Source organism: Hyla sarda, chromosome 8 (assembly GCF_029499605.1).
Source record: "Hyla sarda isolate aHylSar1 chromosome 8, aHylSar1.hap1, whole genome shotgun sequence".
NCBI lineage: Eukaryota > Metazoa > Chordata > Amphibia > Anura > Hylidae > Hyla > Hyla sarda.
The window spans coordinates 62,912,221-62,931,362 of NC_079196.1; the positions used below are offsets into that span (position 1 = coordinate 62,912,221).

The 19,142-nt window shown below is 42.4% G+C and overlaps 2 protein-coding genes across 5 annotated transcripts in view; one reads left to right on the forward strand and one right to left on the reverse strand.

Annotated features, from left to right (window-relative positions):
- Window positions 1-19,142, forward strand: part of LOC130285592 (uncharacterized) — a 37,904-nt gene that overhangs the window by 16,695 nt on the left and 2,067 nt on the right. For 2 of the 3 annotated variants that reach the window (XM_056537191.1, XM_056537192.1), the window contains exon 3: window positions 1,049-2,309. The exons of the other annotated variant lie outside the window; for it this stretch is intronic. In XM_056537191.1, the coding sequence (XP_056393166.1) occupies window positions 1,319-2,230 (912 nt within the window). In that variant the 5' untranslated portion in view covers window positions 1,049-1,318 and the 3' untranslated portion in view covers window positions 2,231-2,309. Of the gene's footprint in view, window positions 1-1,048; window positions 2,310-19,142 lie in introns of those variants that run through there. 3 annotated transcript variants of the gene reach the window in all.
- Window positions 1-19,142, reverse strand: part of FKBP7 (FKBP prolyl isomerase 7) — a 77,590-nt gene that overhangs the window by 11,456 nt on the left and 46,992 nt on the right. For both annotated transcript variants that reach the window (XM_056537198.1, XM_056537197.1), the window contains one exon: window positions 17,522-17,649. In XM_056537198.1, coding sequence (XP_056393173.1) covers window positions 17,522-17,649 — 128 coding nt within the window. The remainder of the gene's footprint in view (window positions 1-17,521; window positions 17,650-19,142) is intronic.

Genomic DNA, 19,142 nt, shown 5'->3' on the forward strand with positions numbered 1-19,142 from the left:
TCTCTCCAGACCTGTAACTTCTATCCTGGGAACAATGCCATCATGTTTTTCTATTATGTGTTTGGCTATGCCCGACATGGATCTATTTGAAAATTGACCTGGTGAAGGTAAATTGAGATGTTCTTGTATTCTGATTTTTAATTTTCGACTGGTACATCCAATGTATTGGAGCATACATTCTAAACAGGTAATGCTGTATACAACGTGATGTGTTTGACAGTTAATGTAACTTTTAATGTTATAACTGATGTTAGTGACACATGATTTGAAGGTGTTAGAGTTAGTCATAAGCTTGCAGTTATTGCATCTATTTCTTCCACACTGATAACTCCCTTTGGTGGAAAGCCAGGTATTGCCCTGTGTATTATGAGCTGTGATGTCACTAGGTGACAGTTGTGCGTGTAGGGATCTGGCCCTTAGGGGAACGACTTTAATACTGTTTGCCTGTAGAATCTTGGACATAGTGAGGTCATGATGTAAGACCGGTAGATGTTTGTAAATGATATTTCTAATTTCCCCAAACTGATTGGAAAATGAGGTGGTGAAAGTTAAATTATTTTCAGTGTCTGGGTGTCTATTAGTTAATTTATCTTTAAGGTAGTATCCCGGCGGTTTGGAATTCACGATACCCTCTGCTCTTGCTATAGTGTGTGTGTTATAGCCCCTATCTCTCAGGCGTTTCCTAATGTCTTTGCATGTATCAGAATATACAGAATCTTGTGTGGATGTACGCCTGGCCCTGACAAATTCACCTATTGGAAGGTTTAAAATAGTTTGATGGGGATGACAACTGGTAGCATGAAGAAGGCTATTGCCTGAGCATGGCTTACGGAAAAGTTTAGTCTGGATGCAATCATTGGCTGGATCACCCGTGAGTGTAACATCTAAAAAATCTATGTTCACGGTGTTCATGGTGAATATTAAAGAAAAATCATTGTAATTAAGAAATTGAGAAAATTGCTGGGCTTCAATAGAAGTCCCCCGCCACACTAGGAGGATCATGCACTGGATTTTAATATGAAGAAATAAACTTGAATGTTTTATCCAGCCTTGGGAGCCGGAACTTCCTTTTCTCCTTCCTGATTGCTTCACCTGAGGACTTGGCCTCAGAGACCATCCGGAGCTCCCGCTGGTGCAGGTGTATTGTGCTATTTTCCATATAGCTTGGAGACGACTGGGTGAGCTGATTTTTTTTTCTCTATTGTTACTCCTGTATCCATTGGTCATATCGTGCTAGCCTGGTCGGAATGTGTTATATTATACAGTTGTATACCGCATATACACTTCATCCTTATTACGTGCATTGAGCAATTTTATTATGTCGACACAAACCGAATGCCCAGCTTCTTCCGAGCCTACTATTTCACATACTTCTATGCCCGACTTCTCCACTCTCAATACCACTACTCATCAAGCCAGGGTTGCGAGTGTTTTTTCTGGAGGGACAGACGCTTCGTCTGTATTTGACCTCAAGAGACTGCTATGGGACTTGGAAAATCTGAAATCGTTTCAGCTAAAGACATGGTGGGATGCCACCACCTTGTCTCAATATCTAGAAAAAAACATGATACCCAGAGGTCTCCGAATAAGAAAGAAATGCACTACTTCATATGATGAAGATTTTACAAACAGATGGAATGATGCACTATCCAGATGCTCGTTGGAGCTGATGTCTCTGATAATAGAAAAAGAAGAATTGAAACTGGCAGATCTGGAGCAGAGCATCAATAAAATATTGGTTTCGATCGAACCTTTTAAACAGTCCACCGATTTTGAGGCCCTACAGAGTAAGATGAATGAACATCTATCACAATTAGAGGAAACTGTCACCAATATTAAGAAAACAAAATTCAACAGAGATTTAAGAGATTATACAACTAATACTGTCTATAACTGGCAAACTAAAAAACCTTACAAACCAAGGTCTATACTGAAACATTCGCAAACGCACAATACACCTCAGCGCAAAAATGTGAGCTTCAGCTCCTCAGATAATGAGGCTACCGACTATGGCACAGACAGTGAACACGAAGAGAGATCTTCCATGATTGACAACAGGAATACACAACCGGCAAAAAACGACAAAACGCATGGTGTGAACAGGGATATAACGCAGGTTGCAAGAGGAAGCGGAGGAAACATAGATCGGGGAGGAAACACAAGTCGGGGAGAAACCACAAGAACTACTTATACGAGGAAGAACAAGTATCAACCGAGATACAAACAATGAGTGACTCAGTGGTTAACTTATCAGCACAAATACTAAGCATTGCACAAATAGAGGTTCTTGGCAAAAGCCTCACTTTTGTTCCCACAAGCAATTTTGATCTATACCGTACCATCCTCGATGTTAATAAATTTGTCCGTCTACTTACCATCAAAAGACACTTTCACCAAGATAATATGGACGCATTGGACTCACATGTAGACTCCATTAATATTCAGCATCTTAATGTAAGAGGACAAAGTCAAATGCCACTACATAGTACCTTCCAGGACCAAGTTTCCACACAAATACTCACAGATTTACAATATATACCTGAGGATATGAACAAATTTTCTAGTACCATCAACACTTTCAGTACAAAGAATCCGGAGTTTTATCCCATTAACTCACTGAGACATGGCTGGACTCCTCGCATGACTGGGCTGTTAATCTGCAGGGGTTTACATTGTTTCGCAAGGATAGAATGAACAGAAAAGGTGGTGGAGTCTGTCTGTATGTAAGAAGTGGTATGAAAGTCAGTGTGAACGATGCCATAGTGTGTGATGATTTTGAGGAGGTGGAATCACTGTGGGTAGAATTACAAAAGGAGGGAAATACTGAAAAAATAATATTTGGGGTAATCTACAGACCCCCTAATATCACTGAAGAGATAGATGTTCGGCTTCATAAACAAATAGAGAGGGCCGCCCGGGCAGGTACAGTGGTAATAATGGGAGATTTTAACTATCCAGATATAGATTGGGGTCCGGGGTTGGCGACAATTCCTAAATTTATTGCAGGATAATTTTATGGGCCAGTTTGTGGAGGACCCAACAAGAAGTGATGCCTTGTTGGATCTGATCATTTCCAACAACGCAGAGCTGATTGGTAATGTAACTGTGCGGGAAAACCTTGGTAATAGCGACCACAATATAGTTACTTTTGACTTAAAATGTAGAAAACAAAGACAGGCGGGGAAGGCAAAAACATATAACTTTAAAAAGGCAAACTTCCCTGGGCTGAGGGCTGCACTACAGGACATAGACTGGGGGGAAGTGTTCTCAAATACTGATACAGAAGGTAAATGGGACATCTTTAAATCAACTCTAAATAACTATACAGCTAAATATATACCAAAGGGGAACAAATATAAACGATTAAAATTAAATCCTACATGGCTGACACATGATGTTAAAAGAGCAATAAACAACAAAAAAATTGCCTTCAAAAAATACAAATCTGATGGGTCAGCGATAACATTTAAACAGTACAAAGAGCTTAATAAAATCTGTAAAAATGTAATAAAAACAGCAAAAATTCAAAATGAGAGACAGGTGGCCAAAGAAAGCAAAACTAATCCTAAATATTTTTTTAGATATATAAATGCAAAAAAAAAAAGGACAGAGCATGTAGGACCCCTTAATAATGATAATGGGGAGGTTGTCACAGGCGATCAAGAGAAGGCGGAGCTACTGAATGGGTTCTTTAGTTCTGTATATACTAGGGAAAAAGGAGCTGACATTGGCCAGGTCAGTGCTGGTAACACATCATGTAATGTACTGAACTGGCTTAATGTAGAGATGGTACAAGGTAAGTTAAGTGATATAAATGTAAGCAAATCCCCAGGGCCGGATGGACTACACCCAAGAGTTCTTAGAGAGGTAAGTTCAGTAATATCTGTACCCCTGTTCATGATATTTAGAGATTCTATGGTGTCTGGTATTGTGCCAAGGGACTGGCGCAAGGCGAATGTGGTGCCAATCTTCAAGAAGGGCTCTAGGTCTTCCCCAGGAAACTATAGACCGGTAAGTTTAACGTGCATTGTGGGTAAATTGTTTGAAGGACTTATAAGGGATTACATACAGGAATACATAGGGGATAATTGTATTATAAGTGACAGCCAGCATGGGTTTACTAAGGATAGAAGTTGTCAAACCAATCTAATTTGCTTTTATGAAGAGGTGAGTAGAAGCCTTGACAGAGGAATGGCTGTGGATATAGTGTTTCTGGATTTTGCCAAAGCATTTGATACTGTCCCTCACAGACGTCTGACAGGTAAGTTAAGGTCCTTGGGCTTGGAAACTTTAGTTTGTAACTGGATTGAACACTGGCTCATGGATCGTACCCAGAGAGTGGTGGTCAATGATTCGTACTCTGATTGGTCCCCGGTAATTAGTGGTGTACCCCAAGGTTCAGTACTGGGCCCGCTGTTGTTTAATTTATTTATCAATGATATAGAGGATGGTATTAACAGCTCTGTTTCTATCTTTGCAGATGACACCAAGCTTTGTAGCACGGTACAGTCTATAGAGGATGTGCATAAGTTACAGGATGACTTGGATAGACTAAGTGTCTGGGCATCCACTTGGCAAATGAGGTTCAATGTGGATAAATGTAAAGTTATGCATCTGGGTACTAATAACCTGCATGCATCGTATGTCTTAGGGGGGATTAAACTGGCAGAGTCACTGGTAGAGAAGGATCTGGGTGTACTTGTAGATCACAGACTACAGAATAGCATGCAATGTCAGGCTGCTGCTTCCAAAGCCGGCAGGATATTGTCATGTATAAAAAGAGGCATGGACTCAAGGGACAGGGACATAATACTCCCCCTTTATAAAGCATTGGTACGGCCTCACCTGGAATATGCTGTTCAGTTTTGGGCACCTGTCCATAAAAGGGACACTGCGGAGTTGGAAAGGGTGCAGAGACGCGCGACTAAACTAATATGGGGCATGGAACATCTTAGCTATGAGGAGCGATTAAAGGAGTTACAATTGTTTAGTCTTGAGAAGAGACGTTTAAGGGGGGATATGATAAACGTATATAAGTATATTAATGGCCCATACAAAAAATATGGAGAAAAACTGTTCCAGGTTAAACCCCCCCAAAGGACGAGGGGACACTCCCTCCGTCTGGAGAAGAAAAAGTTTAGTCTCAAGGGGCGACACGCCTTCTTTACCGTGAGGACTGTGAATTTATGGAACGGTCTACCTCAGGAACTGGTCACAGTAGGAACAATTAACAGCTTTAAAACAGGATTAGATACATTTATGGAACAAAATAACATTAATGCTTATGAAGAAATATAAAATCCCATCCCTTCCCCAATATCGCGCCACACCCCTACCCCTTAATTCCCTGGTTGAACTTGATGGACATATGTCTTTTTTCGACCGTACTAACTATGTAACTATGTAACTATGTAACTATGTAACTCCAGATCGGATAGTATGGACACTTTCCAGAGTTGAACAAGATTTAAAGAATCTATATCTACAACAACAAAATAATAGATAAAGACATAATTTAACAGTGGAACAAAGAAAGGCCGTTAAAGAATTAATGGAAAACAACACTTTGACTATACGACAGTCAGACAAAGGGGGTTCCGTAGCAGTTATGGATACTACACTATATGAGAGATTAATATTGGAGATGTTACAGGATGTCAACACCTATCGCAAACTGAGCTATAACCCCACTGAAAGTGTAAGAAACAAATTAAACCAACTTCTGGAAGAAGGTACAGCCTTATCTATCATTTCTGAGAAACAATCTGAATATCTGAAACCGCTCCATGTGAAATGCCCTGTATTCCATGCGTTACCTAAACTACATAAGGACATGTTCCCGCCACCTATGCGACCGATTGTCGCGGGCATTGATTCCTTGTTGGAAAGATTAAGTTCCTGGCTATATGAACTGCTGCAGCCTCTTGTATGTAGGACCACGGGACATATCAGAGACACTAAAACTTTACTCCAGGCTATGGAACGCCTACATTGGTCTGATCAAGAGAGCTGGATGACCTGTGACATTACGGCTCTGTACACATGCATACCGCATGACATGGCCGTTATAGCCGTATCATACCATCTCAAAAAATATAGTAATTATGATTATGATCTACAGGAATATATTTTACAGGTCATGCTTTTCCTGCTCCAACACAATTTCTTTTGCTTTAATAATAATTATTATTTGCAAATTACTGGCTGCCCGATGGGCTCTAAATTTTCGCCATCCCTGGCCAATCTCTATATGGCTTACTGGGAGGAGGTTGTCTTGTTTTCGCCAGCCAACCCGTTTTACCAACTCATAGGGTGGTATGGGCGATACATAGACGACCTCCTCCTAGTGTGGCGGGGGACTTCTATTGAAGCCCAGCAATTTTCTCAATTTCTTAATTACAATGATTTTTCTTTAATATTCACCATGAACACGAACACCGTGAACATAGATTTTTTAGCTGTTACACTCACGGGTGATCCAGCCAATGATTGCATCCAGACTAAACTTTTCCGTAAGCCATGCTCAGGCAATAGCCTTCTTCATGCTACCAGTTGTCATCCCCATCAAACTATTTTAAACCTTCCAATAGGTGAATTTGTCAGGGCCAGGCGTACATCCACACAAGATTCTGTATATTCTGATACATGCAAAGACATTAGGAAACGCCTGAGAGATAGGGGCTATAACACACACACTATAGCAAGAGCAGAGGGTATCGTGAATTCCAAACCGCCGGGATACTACCTTAAAGATAAATTAACTAATAGACACCCAGACACTGAAAATAATTTAACTTTCAGCACCTCATTTTCCAATCAGTTTGGGGAAATTAGAAATATCATTTACAAACATCTACCGGTCTTACATCATGACCTCACTATGTCCAAGATTCTACAGGCAAACAGTATTAAAGTCGTTCCCCTAAGGGCCAGATCCCTACACGCACAACTGTCACCTAGTGACATCACAGCTCATAATACACAGGGCAATACCTGGCTTTCCACCAAAGGGAGTTATCAGTGTGGAAGAAATAGATGCAATAACTGCAAGCTTATGACTAACTCTAACACCTTCAAATCATGTGTCACTAACATCAGTTATAACATTAAAAGTTACATTAACTGTCAAACACATCACGTTGTATAGAGCATTACCTGTTTAGAATGTATGCTCCAATACATTGGATGTACCAGTCGAAAATTAAAAATCAGAATACAAGAACATCTCAATTTACCTTCACCAGGTCAATTTTCAAATAGATCCATGTCGGGCATAGCCAAACACATAATAGAAAAACATGATGGCATCGTTCCCAGGATAGAAGTTACAGGTCTGGAGAGAGTACATCCTCCTCGTAGAGGAGGGGACTGGTGCAAGTCCCTGTTCAGACGGGAGGCGTTTTGGATCCTGTGCATGGATTCACGCTTCCCGTCCGGACTCAATTATAGACATGATTTGTCATATATATATTAGTTATTATACATCTCTCATGATGTCTAGTGTGTATAGATGTATATTTATATATACATTTATTTTTACATTCATGTTCTAACACTAGATTACGGTTGTTACATTTAATGGGACTGTGTTGCATTGTATTCCTCACCTGTGGGTAAACACCCATGGGTGTTTCTTCCCCTCCTATGGGATATAACGATATAAAAGGAAGTCATGCTGGGTTTTGTAGTTGCCATGACTAAGACTTAGCGTTAAGTCGAAACGCGTCGGTGCGTTTGGTGTTGTTCTCTTTTACATTGCTTTTATTGCTTGCTCATGCACTGGATCTTAATATGAAGAAATAAACTTGAATGTTTTATCCAGCCTTGGGAGCCGGAACTTCCTTTTCTCCTTCCTGATTGCTTCACCTGAGGACTTGGCCTCAGAGACCATCCGGAGCTCCCGCTGGTGCAGGTGTATTGTGCTATTTTCCATATACCTTGGAGACGACTGGGTGAGCTGATTTTTTTTTCTCTATTGTTACTCCTTCCATATCCCCTCTTGAGGCTGTGGCAATGGTCTGCCCATGCTCTGGACCATGGCCCACTTCGGTGGTCCTGGCCTCCGCATTGGCTTTTTGGTCAATGGTTTATTTCACTGATTATTGTTGTTTTTTCTTTGTCATGTGGTGTCCTGTCTGGTTGTGTTTTGTTTGTTTTCCCCTTCGTGTCTTCTTATTTGGTCCCTTTCTGTCTCTCCTTTCCTACCCCACCACCCTCTTTTCTTCCTGCCTTAGGTTGCCTGTTTCTGTACAAATTGTTGCTGATCCCTGCTCTTATCCGGTTCCCATGGAGGATCCTGTGCTGCCCGTTATGTCCTCCTGGCCTGTTTTCGTGAGTATGCTTCTTATTGGCTGTTTATTTTCCTCTTGTCATCCGCCATGGTTAAGTGCGTCTCCCTGAATGTTAAGGGGCTTAATTCCCCTACTAAGCGACGCCTATTGCAAAGGGAGTTGGTTAGTCTATGCGCTGACATAGTTTTCCTCCAGGAGACGCACTTTGACCATTCTGGATCCTTCCAATTCATTCAACACCTGTTCCCCCAGTGTTATTCGGCTACCATGGATAGGAAGAGGACGGGGGTGGCTATTTTGGTGTCTAGGTCCTGCCCATTACAAGTCTCTTCCTGTCTTCTTGATCCTAAGGGGAGGTATGTCATACTAGAGGGTTCCCTGGGTGGGGTCTCCCTTTTGCTTTGTAATGTCTATGCTCCTAACACTTCGCAAGTTCCTTTCCTGCGTAGGGTTTTTACTAAACTCCAGAGGTATCCCCCGTCAGCATGGTTAGTGGGTGGAGACTTTAATCTCATGTTTTCCCCCTCCTTGGACCGCCATTCAGTCACTGGCGCTCCCCCTGCTCTTGCGCAGCTGCGTCTTGCCTCAATTTTTCGGCGTCTCATCCGTAACTCCTCGCTCTACGATTTGTGGCGGATTGGCCACCCGACGGAGCGCTCTTTTAGTTTTTATTCGCAGCCACACAAGTTGCATACGCGTATTGACTATTTTTGGGGGAATCTTCCGATGGTACGCATGCTCTCTGATACCTCTCTGGATCCTATTTCTTGGTCTGACCACTGTCCAGTTCTCCTCTCTTTCTCCTCTACCCCTTCTTTGAGATCTTGTCATTGGAGATTGAATGACTCCCTCCTTAAAACGTTGCCTTCCTGTGAGTCGATTCAGCGGTGTATTACTGACTACTTTGCCACTAATGAAGGCTCAGTGTCCTCACAGGCTATCCTTTGGGAAGCTCACAAGTCTGTGATCGGCGGCCATTGCATTGCTTTGGGCGCTGGTCTTAAGCGGAATGCTCTGAATCGCTCTCGGGAACTTCGATTGGAGATTGCTCGTCTGGAAGCTCGCTTGCTGTCTTCTCCTTCTGTTTCAACACTGAGGGGCTTGGTTGCGGCCCGGGCACGATTGGGCGACCTGGCTCTCCATAGAGTTGAGAGGCAATTGCTCTATGCCAAGCAGCGCTTCTACGAGAAAGGCAATAAGGCTCACACAATGCTGGCGAGACGTTTACGTGACCAGGCTGCTGCTCAATCCCCCTCTGCTTTGAAGGACCCTAATGGGGTTCTCCATTACCACCCTGCTGATATCTCTCGTCTTTTTGTTGACTATTACACTGGTCTTTACTCACTTCCTTCCCAGTTGCCGTCCGGCCCGGGGGAGAGGGCAGCCACCTTAGACGCCTATCTCTCTCGGTGTGGATTGCCTTCTCTTTCGGGTGCCGACCGGGATGTTCTTAATGCCCCTATTACGGGAGAGGAGGTCTTAGAGGTCCTTAAATCTCTCCCGACTGGTCGCTCTCCTGGGCCGGATGGCTTCCCATATCTGTTTTATAAGACATTCTCCACTCTGCTGGTGCCTAAACTTGTTCCTCTTTTCAATCCCTTTCTGGACGGGGAGGCGGTTCCGCAGTCTTTCTTACACTCCCTTATCACCCTTATACCCAAGCCTGCCAAAGATCCTCACGATTGCTCCAGCTATCGGGCCATTGCCCTCCTTAACTCTGACCTTAAGCTTTTTTCTAAGGTATTGGCTGTTAGACTTTGCTCCTTCCTTCCGGCTCTTATTCATAAAGACCAGGTTGGATTTATCCCTTGTCGCCAAGGTGGAGACAACACAAGGAGGGTGGTGGGCCTGATTGATTTGATCAATCGGAGATCTGAGCAGGCCTTAATTCTTAGTCTAGATGCTGAAAAAGCATTCGATAGGCTGGGGTGGCCGTTCCTTTTTGCTATTTTACAAAAATTTGGGGTTTCGGGGAAGTTTTTGACTGCACTGCGGGGTCTCTATTCCTCTCCTACAGCCTCAATCAAGCTTCCTCACTCGCCATCTCCTATTTTTTCTTTATTTAATGGGACTCGTCAGGGTTGCCCATTATCCCCCCTGATCTTTGCGCTATGTATTGAACCCTTGGCAGCTATGATCAGGGGTGATCCGGACATTACTGGTATTTCCTTACATGATAGGGCATTCAAGGTTTGTCTGTTTGCTGACGATGTTCTTCTTACACTTTCTAGCCCTCTACTGTCTCTTCCTTCTCTCTACAAGGTTCTACATGACTATGGGGTGGTTTCCGGCTATAAGGTTAACCTTACTAAGTCGGAGGCCCTTCCTCTCAATCTTCCCTCTTCGTTTTCTGCTCTTCTACGCTCTGACTATTCTTTCCTGTGGTCTCCCTCTGCTTTTAAGTACTTGGGGGTCTGGATCTCTTCTAACTATTCCTCACTTTATTCCACCAACCATCTTCCCCTCTTTCGGGAGCTCCGTGCTCTTATGGAAAAATGGCGCTCGCAATACATCTCTTTTTTTGGTCGCATTGCCGTGGTGAAAATGACTATTCTCCCGAAGCTCCTTTACTTTTTTGAGACCCTGCGGGTTCGGGTCCCACTGTCGGCCCTGCGCTCCCTACAGGCGGCTATTTTTCGATTTATTCGGGATGGGAAAAGACATCGGCTCCCGATATCCGTGATGATGGCCGGGAGGGCGTTTGGGGGTTTGGCGGTCCCGGATGTGGTAAAGTACTATTGGGCTGCCCACTTGCGCCATCTAGCGGCATGGTCCACCTATCATGCCTATAGCCATTGGATGGAGCTATAGAAGCTATGGTTAGCGCCTGTCCACCCTAACGCTCTCCTTTGGACTCTTCCTGCCTCTGCTCCTTCTCTCTCCCCTCTCCTGGGCCCTATGGCGTTTTCAAGATATGTGTGGGGTTACTGCTCTGACAAATTTAAACTACTGTCTCCCTCTTCCCCTCTTCGATCTTTCCTTTATCATCCTAGTTTCCCCCCCCCCCCCGGCCAGACTTCTCTTATGGTGTGGGAATGGGGGTCTAGAGGCCTTTTTTGCTGGGCAGATGTGGTTGATCCCTTGTCGCGAACTCTCTTGCCTTTTTCTCAGTTGCAGTCTCGTTGGGATCTCCCCTCGTCTGAGCATTTTCATTATTCACAGCTACAGCATTTTATGTCCTCCACGCTCGGTTCCCTTGTGGTGTCCTTGCCTACAGGCTTTGAAAGGCTGTGTCGTGGTGGACTTCAGGCGAGGGGTCTTATCTCCGATATTTACTCTTTGCTTATCCGGCATATGGGGGGTGTCCAGGTATCCCACCGGTATATGTCTGGTTGGGAGGAAGCGCTTAATATATCTATCACCCTTCCTCAGTGGAAAATAATATGGGAGAGGGCCTCTAGGGCATCCATATGTACTGCTTATAAGGAGACTCAATACAAACTGATTATGGGTTGGTACCATACCCCGGAGTTATTGAATAGGCTGAATCCCAGTGTCCCCCCCCCCCCAGTGCTGGCGGTGTGGGGTGGGTTTGGGTACGTTATTTCATATTTTTTGGTCTTGCCCGCTTATCACGGGATATTGGGAGTTAGTGAGTCGCTTACTTTCGGATGTTTTTGGAGTATCAGCCCTCCTAATCCTCAGGTCTATCTTTTGCACTTCTCGCACTCAGCTCTACCCAAGAGGTTGTTTAAACTGGCTATGCACATTTTTTTGGCGGCTAAGACCTTAGTTGCTAAATGCTGGAAGAGGACTCTTCCTCCCTCTGAGTCAGACCTACTCTCCCGTATTAGTGAAATACGCTCTTTAGAATACCTCACAGCCTCTCCCCTTCCCTCCCTATTCCTTCCTCCTCTTTCTTCCTTACTTCTCCCCTAATGTGTTTGTGCTTTGGTGTCTTTGTCTCCTTCTGTCATATGTTTGTCTTCTCTCTCGGTCCTTCATGTTGGAGAATTTTTCAGTTCTCTCCTTTGAGTACTTCACTATATGGCTTCTTATCTTCTGTATATTTGCTTTGGGTTGATAGTTTGTCTGCAGTCGGGGCTAATTGTCCTGATGTACAACTGTTTTATTTGTCCTGCTCTCTATTTTGTATTGTTACTTACCCCTATTGTGATTGTGCTGGGCTGCCCCCCGGACTCTGATTTGTCTAAGTCTTAGCGAACTCCTGTTTTCTTTTGTGAAAAACTTTAATAAAAATTACAGTTGAAAAAAAAAAATATATATATACAATTGCGGATGAACGGCGGCGCTGATCAGACCAAGGTAGGGCTCATTTTATCAGCGTCTCCCGCACTATCCATCAATACCTGTGGATAGTGCGGGAGAAAATATGTGACAGTTTTCCTTTAATCCTTCCAGTACTTATCAGCAGCTGTATACTACAGCGGAAGTTCTTTTCTTTTTGAATTTGTTTTCAGTCTGACCACAGTGCTCTCTGGTGACACCTCTGTCCATGTCAGGAACTGTCAAGAGCAGGAGAGATTTTCTAAGGGGATTTGCTCCTGCTCTGGACAGTTCCTGACATGGAGCATACAGCAGCTAGGTACTGCAAGGATTAAAATTTTTAAATAGAAGTCATTTACAAATCTTTTTAACTTTCTGGCACCAGTTGATTAAAAAAAAAAATGTTTTCCACCGGAGTACCCCTTTCATCAGACATTATTTCTCTTCACGCAACATCTTCACCTTAATCAAATCTTTATACTCTTACATACAAAACTTCTCTCCTGCTTCCCCCTTCTTCTGGGACTCCTCCCCGAATCCATCCAACAATCTCCAACCCTACATGGACTCAATAAAAACTTACCTCTTCCAAAAAGCACAGAACCTGGCCTAAACAGTACCATACCTGGTATATTAACACTGTCTCCATCTGACATGTCTAGTGCTGCTTACTCCTTTCCCTGGCCTCTTGTATCTATGACCTATAGATTGTAAGCTCACATTGACAAGAAACCTAACAAATTAGGTATCTTAGATATGGCAACTGGTATAGAAGAGACGCGGTTACTCGCACTCACCCCTAGGCTTCAGCCAACCAACTCCGCTTCAACTGATTGTACGGACGTCACTGGTTCCATACCATAGCAGGGTACTCGGAGGCGACTGCTGGCGGTTTCGCGCTATATGGCGGTTTCGCATCTTCCGGCCTCTTCAATCAGTTGAAGCGGAGTCAGTTGGCTGAAGCCTTGTGGTAAGTGCGGTAACCGCGTCTCTTCTATACCAGTTGTTACTAGTGACTTCTGGTTCTTTCTGGTTCCCAGCAGCGCCAGACCTCTATACTAAGGACTTCAGTCTCCCACTGTGATAGAGGTACTGCAGCCGAGTGATCCTGACCACTTTATAGCTATAGTGCCACTACATCTTTGAAGTATTATCTTAGATATGGCAGATGTAGGTGTCTGAAAATAAATTATAGTACAAATAGTATAATAAATAGAAGAAAGGATATGTCCAGCGCAGGTAATGTGCAAAAATCTTCGTCTTTTATTATTTAAAAGCCAGCATTGCAGGAAAAAAGAGGTGAAGCATTTCAAGTGCCAGTCTCCACTCTTAATCATACATAAAATAAAATGTGAAACAATACACACACACATATATATATATATATATATATATATATATATATATATATATATATCAGTCTCTATGTGTGTATGTGTGTATGTTCCAGCATCACGTCCAAACTGGCACACATGTTACTTATATGACAACAACAAACATAGGATAGGTAATTTAACCCTTACACACCCCCATTTGCCAGGGTCCGGGTTTTTGTTTAAAGTCCCATACAAGTCTATGGGAAATATATGTTACTGTATAACTTCCAAACGGCTGGAGATATTTCCATAATACTTGGTCACATGTTACTTATATGTCCACTTAAAATATAGGATAGTTAATTTAACCCTTAACTACCCCATTTGTGAGGGTCAGGGTTTTTGTTTAAAGTCCCATGCAAATCAATGGGAAATGTATGCTCCCACATAAATTCCATACAGCTGGAGATATTTCAATACCTGGTACACATATTACGGGTCGGGATAGGAGGTCGGGATAGGAGGACGGGATGTGATGACAGGATATGAGGACGAAATAGGAGGTCAGGATAGGAGGTCGAGATAGGAGGATGGGATAGGAGGTCGGGATAGGAGGACAGGATAGGAGGACGGGATAGGAGGTCAGAATAGGAGGTCGGAATAGGAGGACGGGATAGGAGGTCGAACTAGGAGGTCGGGATAGGAGGTCGAACTAGGAGGTCGGAATAGGAGGTCGAGATAGGACGACAGGAAAGGTGGACGGGATAGGAAGTCGAGATAGGAGGTCAAGATATGAGGATGGGATATGAGGACGGGATAGGAGGATGGGATTGGAGGTCGGGATAGGAGGTTGGGATAGCAGGTCGGGAAACGTGGACGGGATGGGATAGGAGGTCGGGATAGGAGGTCAGGATAGGAGGTCGGGAGAAGAGGTCGAGATAGGAGGTCGGGATAGGAGGTCAGGATAGTAGGTTAGGATAGGAGGTCGGAATAGGAGGTCGGGATAGGAGGTCGAGATAGGAGGACAGGAAAGGTGGACGGGATAGGAGGTCGAGTTAGGAGGTCAAGATATGATGACGGGATATGAGGACGGAATAGGAGGTTGGGATAGGAGGATGGGATAGGAGGTCGGGATAGGAGGTCAGGATAGTAGGTTAGGATATTAGGTCGGGATAGGAAGTCGAGATAGGAGGTAGAGATATGAGGACGGGATATGAGGTCGGGGTAGGAGGACTGGATATGAGGTCGAGATATGAGGACGGGATATGAGGTATATATATATATATATATACACAGTACAGACCAAAAGTTTGGACACGTCTTCTCATTCAGAGTTTTCTTTATTTTCATGACTATGAAAATTGTAGATTCACACTGAAGGCATCAAAACTATGAATTAACACATGTGGAATTAGAGACATAACAAAAAGTGTGAAACAACTGAAAATATGTCATATTCTAGGTTCTTCAAAGTGGACACCTTTTGCTTTGATTACTGCTTTGCACTCTCTTGGCATTCTCTTGTTGAGCTTCAAGAGGTAGTCACCCGAAATGGTTTTCACTTTCACAGTTTCACACTTTTTGTTATGTCTATAATTCCACATGTGTTAATTCATAGTTTTGATGCCTTCAGTGTGAATCTACAATTTTCATAGTCATGAAAATAAAGAAAACTCTGAATGAGAAGATGTTTCCAAACTTTTGGTCTGTACTGTATGTATATATATATATATATATATATATAGAAATGTGGGGTCAGCCCCTCAGCCCCCTCCAGGTGAAACCCGGTTAGGGCGGACGCCACGTTTAACCCTTCACATGATAAAACCCTAATACAATGATATTGTAAATATAACAGGAACAAACTGTTGATATGTATAACGTACATAGTTTTAACACCTCTGTAGACATAATGCAAATACTAAATAATAATCAATAAAGAGGAAGTTATATGTTCACATAAACAATAGTGACCTGCGATATTATAGCAAAAATTAGTACAGGTACATACATGGTGTGTGTTATATGGGTTTATGTCCTAGAGAAATATAATAAGCAGGAAGGAAAAATACTTTACTGAAATACAAAAAACATAAAAATATTCATATGTACAAAAGGAGAAAATATTGTGAAGACTCAAAAATACATGGTAAAGAAATATGCACAGAAGGCGTGACTAGTCATAATGTCATAAACCATTATCAATAGTGAAGTATAACGTCTTGACGCCTGTTCAGACCATGTGGGATTCGGGTGACTAGTTTGAGAATCCAAAACACTTCTCTGTTGACTAGTGCTTGTCTGTGGTCTCCTCCCTGATATGGTAGATTAACTCTTTCTATACCTGTCAGACTAATGAAATAACTAATTCACAATATTTTCTCCTTTTGTGCATATGCATATTTTTAAAGTATTTTTCCTCCCTGCTTATTCTATTTCTCTAGGACATTAACCCATATAACGCTCACCATGTATGTACCTGTACTAATTTTGCTATAATATCGCAGGTCACTATTGTTTATGTGAACATATACGGTAACTTCCTTTTTATTGATTATTATTTAGTATTTGCATTATATCTACAGAGGAGTTCAAACTATTTATGTACGTTATACACATCAACAGTTTGTGCCTGTTATATTTACAATATCAGTGTATTAGGATTTTATTATGTGAAGGGTTAAACGTGGCGTCCGCGCTAACCGGGTTTCACCTGGAGGGGCCTGACCCCACATTTCCCTTTATATATATATATATATATTTATTATATATATATTTTATATATATATATATATATATATATATATATATGTATGTATTGTTTCACATTTTATGTTATGTATGATTAAGAGTGCAGACTGGTACTTGAAACGCGTGGCTTTTAAATAATAAAAGACAAAGTTTTTTGCACATTACCAGCACTGGACATATCCTTTCTTCAATTCTGTTTTTGGTGCCTGCCATAGCACTGTCTGAGCTGAGGGCGGGATACATGGTGAGCTGGAGTATTGCTGCTGCTATACATCCTTACATAGTATAATGGGTTTATATAAATACTAAACAGATGTATGTGGATTGTGGGAATGCTGCTGTGGTGTTAAAGGGGTACTCTGCCCCTAGACATCTTATCCCACCTCCCATAGACTTGTATTGAGGGGGCGGGCCGTGATGTCACGAGGGGCGGAGCCGTGATGTAACGATGCTCCAGCCCCCGTATTGCCTGTCATTACGCACAGAGCGAGTTTGCTCCGTGCAGTAATGACAGCGGGGTGCTGCAGCCGAGATCGGCGGGACCCCCACGATCAGACATCTTATCCCCTATCCTTTGGATAGGGGGATAAGATGTCTAGGAGCGGAGTATCCCTTTAAATGGGTACTGTCACTTTATACAACTTTTGATATGTGAGAGAAGTTAAGAAGTACATGCTGAGTGCCTTCTCTCCTGGCTCTGTCCTCACAGCAGGTGACGGACCTCTATAGAAATCTATGGGACCGTCTTCTGATCGGGAGAGAACACGATCATTCCTGCTGGTTGTTGCGATCGATGGGGATTTGAACACCCAGACTCCCACCATCAAAACTGTTAGAAAGTGACACGTATACTTTAAATGAAATAATTCAGAGTTATAAAAATTCCATGACAGGAATATTCAATTGCATATGATAGTAAGTAGTCCAAGTAAATACCTCATCTCTGGAGAGGAATTTGTCATTGTTTAAATCAATTTGCGCAAATGCCTCCACGCTCCGTGGTCCTTTGCTCATTCCCAATAGCTCAATTTCAAAGATAAGAGTTGCATTAGGTGGGATTTTGTCTTGTTGAGAGAAAACAGAAAATACTAAAATTAACTTGAGATATACAAAAATACAATTTTAGTTTTTCAGAATTATTAAACCTACTAATTCCATATAATATAATCATGCAATATTTGAGCAAAAATATTCCCATTTTATTGCATAAGCAAGTGCCCTTCTTCCTGATGGCGCACTATGAGAAAAAAAATGTATAACAGCTGAAGCAAAGGAAAAATGGCTGTGCGCAATGATTTTTTTGATGAGCCTTAAAAAACTAAAGGTGGAATGGGATTGGTTGATTTGATTTTGAGAAATTTGTGTAGAAAATTGGATTAAATGGAATCTGCCATTTTTATGTGAACCTCAGCAGCTTCTCCCTGCCCTGTTGGCTTTAACTGATAGATATCTCTTTATACCCAAACAAACAGAGAGCTATCAATCAAAAAAAAGCTGTTAGGGCGGGGAGAAGTTGCTGTGGACCACCCCAATAATTCATGTATCAGGTAGCATGAAAGTGACACGTTCCCTTCAAAGGGTACTCCGCCCCTAGACATCTTATCCACTATTCAAAGGATAGGGGATAATATGTCTGATCACAATGGTTAGGTATTGCTTGTCATCAGAATTTCAGACATACCTTTTTTATGTCTATAATCCTTTGTGGTGAAGATATATAAGCCATTTTGTTATTATGCAAATGACGTCAGGGTGTGTTTACCAGAACAGCAAGATCCAAGGTAAGTCTGTTTCCTTGGAACTGGAAAGGACTATGGAGATACAATAAGGTATGGTTGAAATCCTGATAACTAGCCCTATCCATGTGCTTTTTTACACCCCTGCTGACAGGTCCACTTTAAATTGCCACGGTCATTAAAACTATTGCTATTGCACTCCTTATGTAAATGAAAAACCTTTCTAATGTACTTTGTTAAAAAAAAGAAGTTTTCTATGTTTTACTTGTGCTTTAAAAAGCTGCCACTAGGTGTCTCCCTACTTGTCCAGAGCACATTTCCCCCCATCTCTTGCACAGACTTTGGACTCCTGCTGGCCTGGCAGAAGTCCAAAATCAGGAAATGCAGTCTGGAGTGCTGAGGGTGTGTGTGCTGCCAATCATAGCTCATCTCACACTGAACTGCTCTGGGCTGTGTGTAGTAGAGTGAGGGAGGAAGTTCTCCCCTGTATGGCTTCAGATGATGTCATGCCTGCTGGGGAACGCCCCTTCCCAGTCTGTGAATCTGACTGAGACTGAGCAGAAAATACAGAACAATATCAAGGTAGAAAACTAACAAATAATAAAAATAAAGGCAGGGGGTTGTTTATCATGAACTGGGGTGGGGGTGGGGGGGGGGGATTATACAATTTTACAAGATCATGGCAGGTATTCTTTTAAAGCTCCTTCAATGTAAATGAACAGTCAGTGAATTGCTCAGAGGTTATTGATCAGATTATCAATATATAAATGTCAAGGAATAAAAAGCCTGTGCCACAGCTCTTCAGCACTATGATGTGTCAG